Genomic DNA, 12,469 nt, shown 5'->3' with positions numbered 1-12,469 from the left:
CTGCCTGGGGCCAGGGAGGGCCTCCGCGGGGCTTCCTTGCACTCCCGCCGGCCTTGCAGGTCCACCGCCGGGCCCCTCATGGGGCTCAGCAGTAGAGCTGCAAGGCCGGCGGCGGCCGGGACCGTTGGGGGTGGAGTGTGTGGCCTTATGACACACTTCCGGTGATGTCAGGGGGTGTGGCCTTATGACACACTTCCAGTGATGTCAGGGGGTGTGGCATATGCTAATGAGTTATGCTAATGAGTTCCCCTAGCTCTTTTTCTACGAAACGACCCCTGCTCAAAAGCATTTAACTTGGGGCAGATAACCATTGTGCAAGACACCTGTAGAAGAGGGAAAACTGAACACCACTCTGTTCTTTCTCTGCTTGACCATTCAGTCAGTTTCTGATGCAGAGAGAGGCTGGGGTTTGTGGGAAGATGCTGCTGCCCTACTGTCCTCAGCACATATGCAGCCTCCCAGATAGAGCCAATTAGGAATAGGCACGAACTGAACCATGAAGCAAAATTTGTCATGAAGTTTGCCATGTTTGTGGTTTGCAAACCAAAGTTCATGAGGGGTCTACCATTACGAACTTCCACAAACTTTTAAAGCAGTTCACGGCAGTTCTTGTATAGAACTCTGAGTCCCTTTAAATCCGAGCTTTCTGTTCCCTGCAAAAGCTGCAAAAACAGCTGAGTGGCCAGGAGTGCCTCCCCGCCACTCAGCTGTTTTTCAGACTTTCTTGTGCAGTCATTTAAAGTGACAGCACAAGAAAGTGAAACAGCTGAGCAGCAGGGAGCACCTCCCCACCGCTCACCTGTTTTTCAGGCTTTTTTGTGTAGTCCCTTTTAAAGTTAAGCAGCTGAGCAGCAGGCTTCCCACTGCTCAGCTGTTTTTTTAGCTTTTTGCAAACCCCACTGAAAGGGACTGCAGTCCCTTTCAACAGGGTTTGTGGGGCCACAAACTGTGCATTGGTTAAGTTTATGAAAAGACCTCCCAGTTCAGTTCAGTTCATGGTTTGGTTCATGGTTTGGTCATGAACCACAAACCAACACAAAGTACATTTTTCTGGTTTGTCTTCATACCTATAACCAATAGGTCAAAAAGAAGGGATGGGCATGAATCAGTTCATAAAAAAAGAAGGTGGTCATTTCCTCAGAAAGCACTTTCCTGGGGCACCTTGGGGAGGGTGTAACTCAGACCCCGTAAATCCAATCCTCACCAGACTTGGAGGGCAGGTAGAAGAGGGTCATCCAGAGATCCCCAGTGAATTTGGTATTTCTAGCACACGGGGGGGAGGACAGATGGCAGGTTTATATGGAACACACTAACAAAAGTAGTACACCATTTTCTTACATTCTTTTATCATGTTGAAAGTTAAATTATTAAAACTGCCTGGTTTCCTCAGTTATGTCTGAATACCGTGCATTCTTATATAAAGGAGAGTCCTGTAAAATTCAAACGCTGTGTGTCCAATAAATGATATCATTTTGGCTGTTCTACATCTCCTAATTATGGTAGACAGGAAAAACGAGGGTGCTGAGGCTAGTGTTTAATTCCTAATATGATAGTAGACAACACATCTCTGATGCTGAATATTCGGCCTGTTAACCTCAAGATGCATATGAACTGTTCATGATAATGCTAGATTTATATTCACAACAGTACTGTAATCCTAGCTGTGTGTCGACAGATACTGAGGTGAGATTCAGAAAGATGAAGGACAGCAGTCCTCAGACTAAGCAATGGCCAGCATTCTTAATGCTCTCAGTAAAAGGATTCTACAAATAGGCGGTCTGAGGATTGCAGCCTTCACTTGTTCTCCTAAAAGCCCTCTCTCAACTCCAAACCCAATATTAGACAGGTAAGAAGTTACTTGTTTCTTTCTATGAGAGAAGAACAAGATCCTAACATTTTCTTAAACCAAATAAAAATAATTTTTTATCACAATGCATGAAGATATTAATGGAACTGGACAAAATTGTGTGCTACTCATACACTCTCACATTTAAGCTTCCTAATGAATATTATTCAAATAGCCCCAAAGACTGAAGTGGTTAGGGCTTCCAGGCATGGACAAATTGAGTATTGTCGAAGGCTTTCATGGCCGGAGTTCATTAGCTGTTGTAGATTTTCCGGGCTCTATGGCCATGGTCAGCCCCCTCCCCTACCCCCAAATAGGACATTTCAATGGACTGGAACTGTGGAACATTCCAGCTTCACACCAGAATTGGAGCTCATACACATATAATCTACCACACTTTTTGCTACACACTAGCAATTGATATAATATTCTCCTTACCCTATGTCAGAATGATGCACATGGACAAATTCTTTATATTCTTTTTTACTAGCGCTTACAAATGTTTATTTATTTATTTATTATTTACATTTATATCCCACCCTCCCCACCATTCGGCAGGCTCAGGGCTGCTAACAACATAAATAAATGTACATTCAAATTCCAGTTAAAACTGTCAATCAATATAAAATCATACTATATAAACATAACTTACAATAAAAGATGGTGATCTTCTAATATCAACTGTCAGCTGAATGGTGTCATCAAGCTCCCACCCAGCTATGAAGCCTCGGTTGGTGGCACCATTGGTACTGTTGGTACAGCTGGTAGTCGGGCCAGAGCCATAAAATCAAAGTGGCACCCTACTTAAAAGCCTGGTGGAAGAGCTCCATTTTACAGGCCCTGCAGAACTGTAAGAGGTCCCGCAGGGCCCTGATGTCCTCTGGGAGCTCATTTCACCAGTGAGGGGCTGCCAAAGAAAAGGCCCTGGCCCTCGTTGTGACCAACCTGGCCTCTTTAGGCCCCGGAAGAACCAGGCGACTTTGGGAACCCGATCTTAGTGTTCACTGGGGTACGTGTGGGGAAAGGCAGTCCCTTAGGTAAGTAGTCCCTGGCCATGAAGGGCTTTAAAGGTAAGAACCAGCACCTTGAACCGTATCCGGTATGCTATAGGTTGCCAGTGCAGGGTTTTTAGGGTGGACTGGATGTGTTCCCACATTGGAAGATACAACAACAGCCTCGCCGCTGCATTCTGCACCTGCTGCAGCTTCTGGATTTGGGACAAGGTCAGCCCCGTGTAGAGAGCATTACAGTAATCCAATCTTGAGGTGACCAATGCGTGGATCACCATTGCTAGGTCATTGCATTCAAGGAAGGGAACCAACTGCCTAATCAGCCGTAGATGGTAAAAGGCTGACTTTGCAGTGGCTGCTACCTGGGCCTCCATTGTTAGGGAGGTATCCAAGAGCACTCCCAAACTCCTAACCTCTGGTGCTGGCATCAACGGTGCCCCATAGAAGGTCGGGAGAGGGATCCCTAATCTAGGACCACTACAACTCAGGCACAAGACCTCCATCTTCATCGGATTCAATTTCAGTCACCTCTGTCTAAGTCAACCAGCCATGGCTTTCAACGCCAGGTGCACATCTCCTGGACTAGAGTTTGACTGGCCATACAACAACAGATAGAGCTGGGTATTGTCAGCATATTGATGACAATCCAGTCCATGTCTCTGGGCAATCTGGGCAAGGGGGCGCATATAGATGCTGAACAGCATTGGGGAAAGCACTGCACCTTGGGGCACTCCGCACAATAGTGGGTGCCTTCCGGACAGTTGTTCCCCAACTGCCACCCTCTGTCTCCAATCCTGAAGAAACGAGAAGAGCCACTGTAAGGCAAACCCCTGAATCCCGGTATCAGCGAGGCGGTGGACTAGTAGTTGATGGCTGACTTTGTCGAACGCCACTGACAGGTCTAACAACAACAATACTGCCATACTGCCTTGATCCAGGTGCCTCTGGAGGTCATCTGTGAGGGCAACCAGGGCTGTCTCTGTCCAGTGGCCTGGTCGGAAGCCAGACTGGAAAGGATCTAATATGGAGGCGTCATCCAAAAAGCCCTGCAACCGATTTACCAGTGCCTTCTCGATTAATTTACCCAAATAGGGTAAGTTGGATACTGGCCGATAGTTGGCTAATTCCGCTGGGTCGAGTGATGCCTTTTTAAAAAGGGGGTGTACTACTGCCTCCTTTAGGGCACTAGGGAACAGTCCCTCCATAAAGGATTTGTTGATGATCCCCCTTAGTGCCCCTCGTAACCCATCACGGCCAGCTTTAATTAGCCATGATGGGCATGGATCAAGACTACAGATGGTTGGGTGGACTGATGAGAGTAATTTGTCAACCTCCTCTAGACTGAGTGGATCGAAATAGTCCAGAACTTGACCAGAAAACGTGCATGGAGCCTCAAGTTCCATTACTGTCTCAACTGTAGCAGGGAGGACATGGCGGAGTGAAATAGTTCGCAAAAGCCTTACAGCCAATATCTAATTCCTTATCATTTGGTCTGCCCTGTGGCAGTTCATTCTCATCTAAGCCATGGTTGGAGCCTGAAAATGTACCTCTGTATTTATGGAGTGCCAATATTTATGCCAGTTGATATGCCAGACCATTGCTTTTATGCAATCTACCACTATAGATTCAGCACTGTCAATAATGATAACAAATCACTAGTATAACCACAATTCAGCTGGAGCGATCTAAACAGACCCACACTTTCTTATTTGAATGAATTCTTTGAGAAATTCTATGCCTGTCATCAGTTTCTCTTTTATATTTGTAAAGGGTGATGACAAAGTCGTCATTTGTTTTTAAAATCAGGATGTTATGCATCACTCATTATCATACTCTTATGTACACAGAATCCACCTTTTTTCTTACCATAAACGTATGAAATTCCAACAAGTTCAAAGATGGCTATTATAACAAGAGAGTAAGATGCTGCATAAGTGTCCACAAGCTGCAACATGTACATCCCACCCTAAAATTAAAACAAGTCATTACTAACAGAAATGTCAAAAAGCTGTCAGAAGATAATCTAAATAAAGGAATCATTCCAAGCATTTGCAGGATGAGTACATGTAAATCATTTTGTCCTCTCCCCCCCCACCACCACCTTGGTCAGCTCCCTCCCCTACCCCCAAACAGGACATTTCAATGGACTGGAACTGTGGAACATTCAGCTTCACACCAGAATTGGAGCTCATACACATATAATCTATCACACGTTTTGCCACACACTAGCAATTGATATAATATTCTCCTTACCCTATGGCAGAATAATGCACATTTCCCAGCTAACTTGGGTGGACTGGTTAATTATATAAGCTCCACCTCAGTAACATTATGTGCATGTATGTTTGTTGTACATCTGTATTCTGTGTACTGGGTATTATAGCATTTATCACAAAAGAGAAATTTGAAAGCTAATGTGAATTACAGTCTAAGAAGTAATATTCTATAGAAGGTGATTTGGTATGGAAATGTTAATGTGGAGCAAGAATGCATTTAATTGCCTTCCTTATGATTATCACTTGTCAAATCCTGCAGTATCAAGTTTCATACCTAAGTCTACTTAAATTTTATTTTGACCTACATATTTCTTTTAAAATTTCATAAGATTGAGCCTTATCTCATAGGATGGTCACACAGAATATAAGACATACATAGTGTACATAGTTATGCTCAGTTGACAATGCTTTTACCTGAGTGATCATAGGAAAGCCCATGATGAAAAAGCAAATGCAGCATCCAAGAGTGAACAGAGGCTTGTGAGTACGTAAGTACTTTGGAAACTCATCAGCAACTGATGTCACTATAGTTTCAATAGTGGCAAACTGTGAACCATAAAAAAAACCCAACATAAGATTTTAGGAGTCATAGGCAAACGTTCAAATTTTGATGGGAAAGGAAGGCATATTCAGTATTGTTGCTACAACTATATTCATTCTGTAAACTCTATGAAAATATCTAATTCATTCTTTCAACCTAAGACTAGGTCCTCCACATATCAAACCATGCCTACCTTGCATCTTTACAGATTATTCCACATCATGCAAATTATTGTGTGCAGAAAACAGGAAGGAACAAGGTATGTGCCATTTCAGGGCTGCACAGAATAAGTGAGCAATCTTTCAGGAAAAGTATCCAGCAAGCTTAGGTCATATCATATGTTAAAAAGAAAAAGAAAGTCACTGGCTATAATGCTATAGCGATCAGCATGAGAAGTTTTAGGCATGCAATTGTGGTTGTTGTTTTTTTCTTTTTTCTGAACTTTTCCATAGATTCTTAATACAGCTTCCAAACATACTAATCTATACACAGACCCAAAAGATCCTGCAACTCAAGTCCAGCAGTGTATCATGTGAAGGTCACCCAGACGTATTCCCCATTGTTTCTTAGGTAAGACAGTTTCAAAGTGCTTCATAAACATTACCACAGAACAATCTACTAGATTCACCCCTGACTGGTTTTCTTCTGCTGCTGCTTGTATATGAAAGATAACTTCAATACAGGATCCTGCTGCTACATATTGGGTGCCAAGGCCAACCTCAGATACTGTTTGTCTGAAAGCTTTCTGTGTATTCAGGGCTCTAGAGAGGGCTGTCAGCTTCAGATTGGGAAATACTTGGAGATTTTGGGTTTGGAGGCTGAGGAAGGTGAGGTTTGGGGAATGGAAGGACTTCAATGCAGTATAATGCCATATTCTGCCATTTTCTCCAAGTAAGGCCATTTTCTCCAAGTGAGCTGATCTCCAGGTGAGCTGATCTCAGTTGTAATCCCAGGAGATCTCCAGCCACCACCTGAAGGCTGACAATCCTAGTTCTAGCCTAAAATTTTAATCGAAGGTATGATAGCCGGTGTTTTAATGGAGAACAAGATGGAAAAGTCAAGTTTACCATAGTGTCCAAGCCAAGAGTTAGAAGCATCAAGAAGAAGATTATAGCCCAGAAAGGTGAAAGAGGAAGCCGGGTTAAGGCTTCAGGATAAACCACAAAGGCAATCCCAGGACCTAGAAGTGGGAAAATTAAAGACAGCTATTGTTATTTTAACCAATAACACACATTATCGTGTAGGAAATTATTAAGGAACCAAAAGTAAGGACCAAACTGGCAAGTGGGAAATGCAATATTATGTAGATTGTAGAATTCAGGTGTGCACCACATTTTGCTCTCTTTAGTCACAGAGTAACGTTCCTCCCCTCCAAACTTAAAGAAGACAAATTTGGACCTCTGTACCTACTGCCGGTTCCGGGATGCCGTCTGCCGGTCCTGCAACAAGCAGGGCCACATCGCCAAAGTTTGCCGCAGCCGCCGCAGGCTTGTTAAGCCTGTGGACCTTTTTTGGATTTTTGAGTACCAGCAGTGGGCATCTCCACAAAATGGCTGGATGAGGGGAGTGAAGCAATCACAAAATATTGCGAGGCTTTGCAAAATGTTGGGAAGTTCCAAGCCAAGCATCCCTCTGTGACTAAGGCAATTGCTTCTGAATAGCACTCCCTGCAGACACAAAAATAGTGCCTCTGGGTATTTTCTGAAGCAATTCCTGTTCCAAGGAGGCAGAGGAAAGCCAGGATCAACTCTCTGATTCGGAGAAGAAATGCTGTATGCTTTCTAGGCTTTTCCCACACACTCAGCTTACTCCTGATTTTCTTGGGAGTCGGTCCACAAGCACTGGAATTGGTCGGGGCACAGTTCATCGGCATGTCTGCTCTCCCCGTGCATTTTCACAGCTGTGGAGACAGTTTATTTCCTTCCACACTACCCTTCAATTATGAGCATTTCCTTTTTTGGTGAGTATTTGTGTGTGTGTGGCATGCATGTGTGCATATGTATGTGTATGTGCTTGCAAGCCTGGAAGTCATGGTGACTTCTAGCAACCCCTAGTAGGGCTAGGACATTTTCAGAGAGGTGGCTTGATTGCCTGCCTCTGCGTCCCCGTCCCTGGTATTCCTTGGAGGTCACCCTTCCAAGTAGTTGCCAGGGTCGGCTCTGCTTCACTTCCGAGATGCGACAAGATCAGGCTTGCCTGGGCTATCCAGGTCAGGGCTAATTATGAGCATTTTCAAAGGAGGGTGCTGTTGTCATCGGTGTTGTCATTGGTGGTGGCAAGCACCTCCCCCCTGTTTTTTAAAGGCCCTCAAATATTGATATATCCCTATAGCATCATAACAATAGGATTAGCAGGGTTCTCTGAATTCCCAGCTTTTATTTAAAAATCACTACGTCTCTAGCCACCTCCCTGCAGAGATATACGGGAAAAGGTACATCTCCCTGAGGGAAGAAACTAGAGGTTTCTCTTTTTTAAAAAATTAAAGCTGGAAATTCAGAGAACCTGATAAGCTTATTGTTACAATGCTCTGGTGGTATTTAAGGGTCTTTTTAAAAAGAAAAAACCTACTCTACTTCAGGGTGTGCGACAGGGGGAATGGTTTGGCCCCCAAAGTCCAATCATCAAAAAGTGGGCTGAAGGTAGGTGGGAGTGAGCAGGACAAAGAACAACAAAAAATTATGCATGAGGGAAAAGCTGAGTCAAAAACAGCTTCCAGAAAAAAGACTGGGGTAGAAAATAGTCTCAAAAGAACTGGAAAAGAAAAACCGGGCAGGGGGAAAGCAAAGTGAAAACTAAAGGCACAAAAATGTATGCAGAAATCACAAGATAAACCAAAGCAGTATATGGCCAGAACCAATGAAAAAAAATCCAAGCTTAAAAGCCCACTGTTTCCAAAAAAGGGGGGGGGAAGCTTGCTCTCTGCATGGCCACATGGAATGATTTCCAATCCTATGTCTATGGCCAAATGAAGGATAAGCTTAGTGCACTGCTTGTCTATCAGCTGGCAAAGAGTAAGCCAAAACTCCCGATTTGTTTCTGTACCTGAAAGGTACTGAGACTTACTAGTGATTTCAGCTCTCATACTTTATTTCAGGAAAGAACAAGACAAAATTCCCAGCTCGCAGGCCGGCTTATATGTGCAACAAACCCCACACCCAAACACACCCCACACTCGTGATAGGCTATAACCGTGGCTGAGAGTTCCATAGGCTCACAGGCGGAAGCCTAGCCCTCTGAGTGGTGCAGGCTAGGAGCCGCATGGGCCATTGTCTCTGGAAGCGAAGCTCAGGCGCTTCTAATGACCGCGTGGAGACCTCATCTTGCTCGTGGTCGGAGATGGATACATTACAGTACCATTCAAGAAGAAGAGATTGACTTTATGCCCCACCCTTCACTTGGAGTCTCAGAGTGGCTTACAATCTCCTTTCCCTTCCTCTCCCCACAACAGACACCCTGTGAGGTCGATGGGGCTGAGGGAGCTCCTTCAAGAACTGCTCGTGAGAGAACAGCTCTGAAACAACTTGTGACTGACCCAAGGTCGTGTCACCAGCTGCGTGTGAAGGAGTGGAGAATTAAACCTAGTTCTCCCAGATTAGAGTCAATATTCTTAACCACTACACCAAACTTGATTTTATCCCCAAGACTCAAAAAGTGAGTGGGCACCCAGAAACACATTAGTCAATACCATGGAGGTCCCTGGGAACCACATTGAGGATTACTGGTCTAGAAACTAGACTTATAATGCCACAACTTTGTTCAATTGGTCTTGAAATGTAGGATATGCTTCTTTGAGAGGCAGTTGTTCCCTTTACTGTTTCATTTATCATATATATATATATATATATAATTTCACTTTGTAGTTTGCAAAATATTTGGGAAATCCATAACAAACATGAAAACTATGGCTGGTTTAAAACATTTGAAAGCTCTGGTGAGGTTCAGGCAGCTCTCTTTAAAACCTGCTGTTAACTGGCAGTTTTTCTGGGTAGGAAAGCTTAGGGGACCTTGTATATTCATGAGCGTGCTTTCATCTCTTGATTAAAGATTTTGTCTTGGCTGCTATAGATAAGATGGCTGTTTGCACTAGTTTCTTCAATCTAGTAATTAAATTAAGGAGTCAAAATAATGAGTTTCTAACATTCATCATACCCTATGGGATAATTTAATTAAAGAAAATAAAAATCTCCCCAGATAGTGACCCTGTATATTAATCTCCATTGGACAGGCAAAATTTCTGTCCTCCAAGAGGTAGCCTGACAGGAGGGCAACTGCCCAATTTCAACAAATAGAAAAGTAAAAACAGGCATTTTTTTCCTATTACAGTATTAGCTCAAAATCTAAGCAACAATTTAAATACAAGCATTTTATGATAACCAGCATGGTAGCAGAAAAAAGCAAAATTTAGTACGGTCATCGTGTGTTGGCCTAAGTAATCGTTTCTGTGTAAGCTAGCCATACCCTATAACCTTTGAATCCTTCAGATCTGGAATTCAGTGAAATCTGCTTTCCCCTTTTTTGGCAAAGCTCTTGGTAAGAAGCTTTGAGAATTAATATTTTTCCTAAAAATCAACTTAAATAGAATAAGATGTATCTTTATATGCATTGATTTCTGTGAGGTATGCCAGTGTTCTGTGTATCTATTTAATGTTTTGTTTAATCAAAACTATAGTGGTCAGATTCTAAAAAATTTAATTACTGCGCTGCTCATTGGCTGGGAAATACAGGGTTTCACTTTGAACCTGGAACAAAAACTTAAACAAACCCCATCTTTCTTAGAGGTTGGGGGCTGTGCCCTGCAAAGATTGAATGTTATACAAACCCGTATACATCAGGCAGTAGATCCCAGGACCCAAGTGTGCAGGTGTGCTTGACACATAAGAGGGGGTACTTCTATAGTCAAGAAACATTCAGATGTAAGCCATTTGGGTAACAAGTCATGCTCTTGTGCCAAGCTGCACAAGTAGGCTACAATCCTAAACACATGTACTTGGAAATAAGAGAACCAGTAGAACTCATTTTGAATAAACATACTCAGGATCACTTTGTTAGTAAGCTAGACTTGCAAGAAAAACAATCATACCTTGGTCTGCAACATCTTCAATATCTACTTTGAGCTCATTTGCCATGAAGCCAATAACCGAAAAAATAACAAAGCCTGCAAATATACTTGTGGCACTGTTGGTACAAGTTACTATCAAGGTATCCCTGAAAGAGAAAAAAGAAGACAGATATTTGCCATATTGCTTTAATGTGCAAGGTAGATATGGCAGTGCAGATGAGAATAGTCATCATCATTGTGTAAAAAATTATACCTACTATATGTAATGAACCCAAAAGAGTTAAACTCTTGATACGAGATGAGGCCCAGACCCACCCAGGTCCTATTTGCGGCACCGGGGGAGATAGATCAGGGGTGGCCAAGCCGGTCCTTGCCAGATGGAGGGGGTTGGCCAGTGGCAAGCGTGGGAAGCTGGGGCCCGCCCAACCTGACACCAGCCCTATTGGTTGCTCTTGGTGCCACATTGAGTTGGGGCAGGGACCTTGGCCTGCAAGATAAGTTGGGAATCACTTAGTTGGGCAAGCAAGGGATGAAATGGGATGCCCTCCTCCCTTGGGTACAGTCCCATTTAGTAAACCATGGACCTCCTGACATGCTGGTGATACAACTTGATGAGAACTTGGGGGCCCCCTCTGGCATTGATTTGGTGCACTGGGATCTACTACGTATATTGATGGAGGAAATCTCAGCCGTAACTTTTTTTCTGATCAGATTGGATGCAGCACCGTAGCTGGTGAAGGGCATGCTCTAAGAACAAGGTCAAATTGGCAAGGCAGAAGGAGATCAAGTAGCTATGTAGGAACGTGGAAGCTATGGGAGGCCGCTGGATTTGTCATCTGGACATCTAAATATGCCTGGTTACCCTGTTTCGCCCTGATGGGGTTCACTTATCTGACTGAGGTATGGCTATCTGGCTGCATAGCATTAGGGATGCCCTATGCACTTGGCTACAGCTGTCGGAGCTTTGGCGGGAGCCAGTTGTTGGAGGCCCAGTTCTTGTGGTGGTATCAGCATGGGGCCAGATCCATTCTTAGGAAAGCTAGACTGTGTGCCCATTTTCCTGAGTGTGTGGGGATCCCCTTGAGGGATCCTGGGTGATGGTCAAGTGTTATACCCAGCCTGGGGGCATGTCCGGGGATTACCCTCACACCCAGCCAGCAGGGGAGACCACTGTGGGGGATCTGCCCTTGTGGGATCCAGAGACCTGTCATCCCAACGTGACCAGCAGATCATCGACTGGCAAGTCAATCAGTTGATGAATTGGATTCGGTATCCATGCTGTGCCAAGGCTTACTACAGTTGTAACCAATAAAGTTGTGGCCAATTTTATTCCACTTTTCTGAGAACACTGTGTGCGTGTGTGTTATTTCAACTGAAACTGTAAACTGGGCTAGTATTTAGTTGGATATAGAGGAACTCTTGGCCATGGGCACTCGCTTCCCCCCCTGGTGCTGGGGCCACAAATACTAACTCACTGGAAGCTGTGATACCACCATACTCTATATAGCCAATTACCTTGGTGAATGTACTCAAGTAATGGAGTTTCTCATGTTCATATATGAACCCTTAGAACGAAATACATCATGCCAACTTTTAAAGAGAAAAGCCAAGAATGCTTTTCAGCATTTGGACGTAAATGGCTACTTGTGTAATTTCTATACAGGTGGATCAGTGTGATAATACAATAATTGAATATCACTGGATGATCTTGGGCTGGAGTGCTGGAAGAATTACAAA

At 43.8% G+C, this 12,469-nt stretch overlaps 1 protein-coding gene across 1 annotated transcript in view; it reads right to left on the bottom strand.

The window, feature by feature from the left end:
* Positions 1-12,469, bottom strand: part of SLC6A5 (solute carrier family 6 (neurotransmitter transporter), member 5) — a 95,958-nt gene that overhangs the window by 29,578 nt on the left and 53,911 nt on the right. Inside the window, exons 9-12 of the mRNA XM_015417870.1 lie at positions 10,754-10,878; positions 6,741-6,853; positions 5,547-5,678; positions 4,723-4,822 (exon numbers count right to left, since the gene is read on the bottom strand). Of these exons, the coding sequence (XP_015273356.1) occupies positions 4,723-4,822; positions 5,547-5,678; positions 6,741-6,853; positions 10,754-10,878 (470 nt within the window). The remainder of the gene's footprint in view (positions 1-4,722; positions 4,823-5,546; positions 5,679-6,740; positions 6,854-10,753; positions 10,879-12,469) is intronic.

The sequence above is a fragment of the Gekko japonicus genome, unplaced genomic scaffold (assembly GCF_001447785.1).
Source record: "Gekko japonicus isolate JY-2015 unplaced genomic scaffold, Gekko_japonicus_V1.1 scaffold397, whole genome shotgun sequence".
NCBI lineage: Eukaryota > Metazoa > Chordata > Lepidosauria > Squamata > Gekkonidae > Gekko > Gekko japonicus.
Note: the sequence above shows the minus strand (reverse complement) of the source record. Positions and strands in the feature narration are given on the sequence as shown.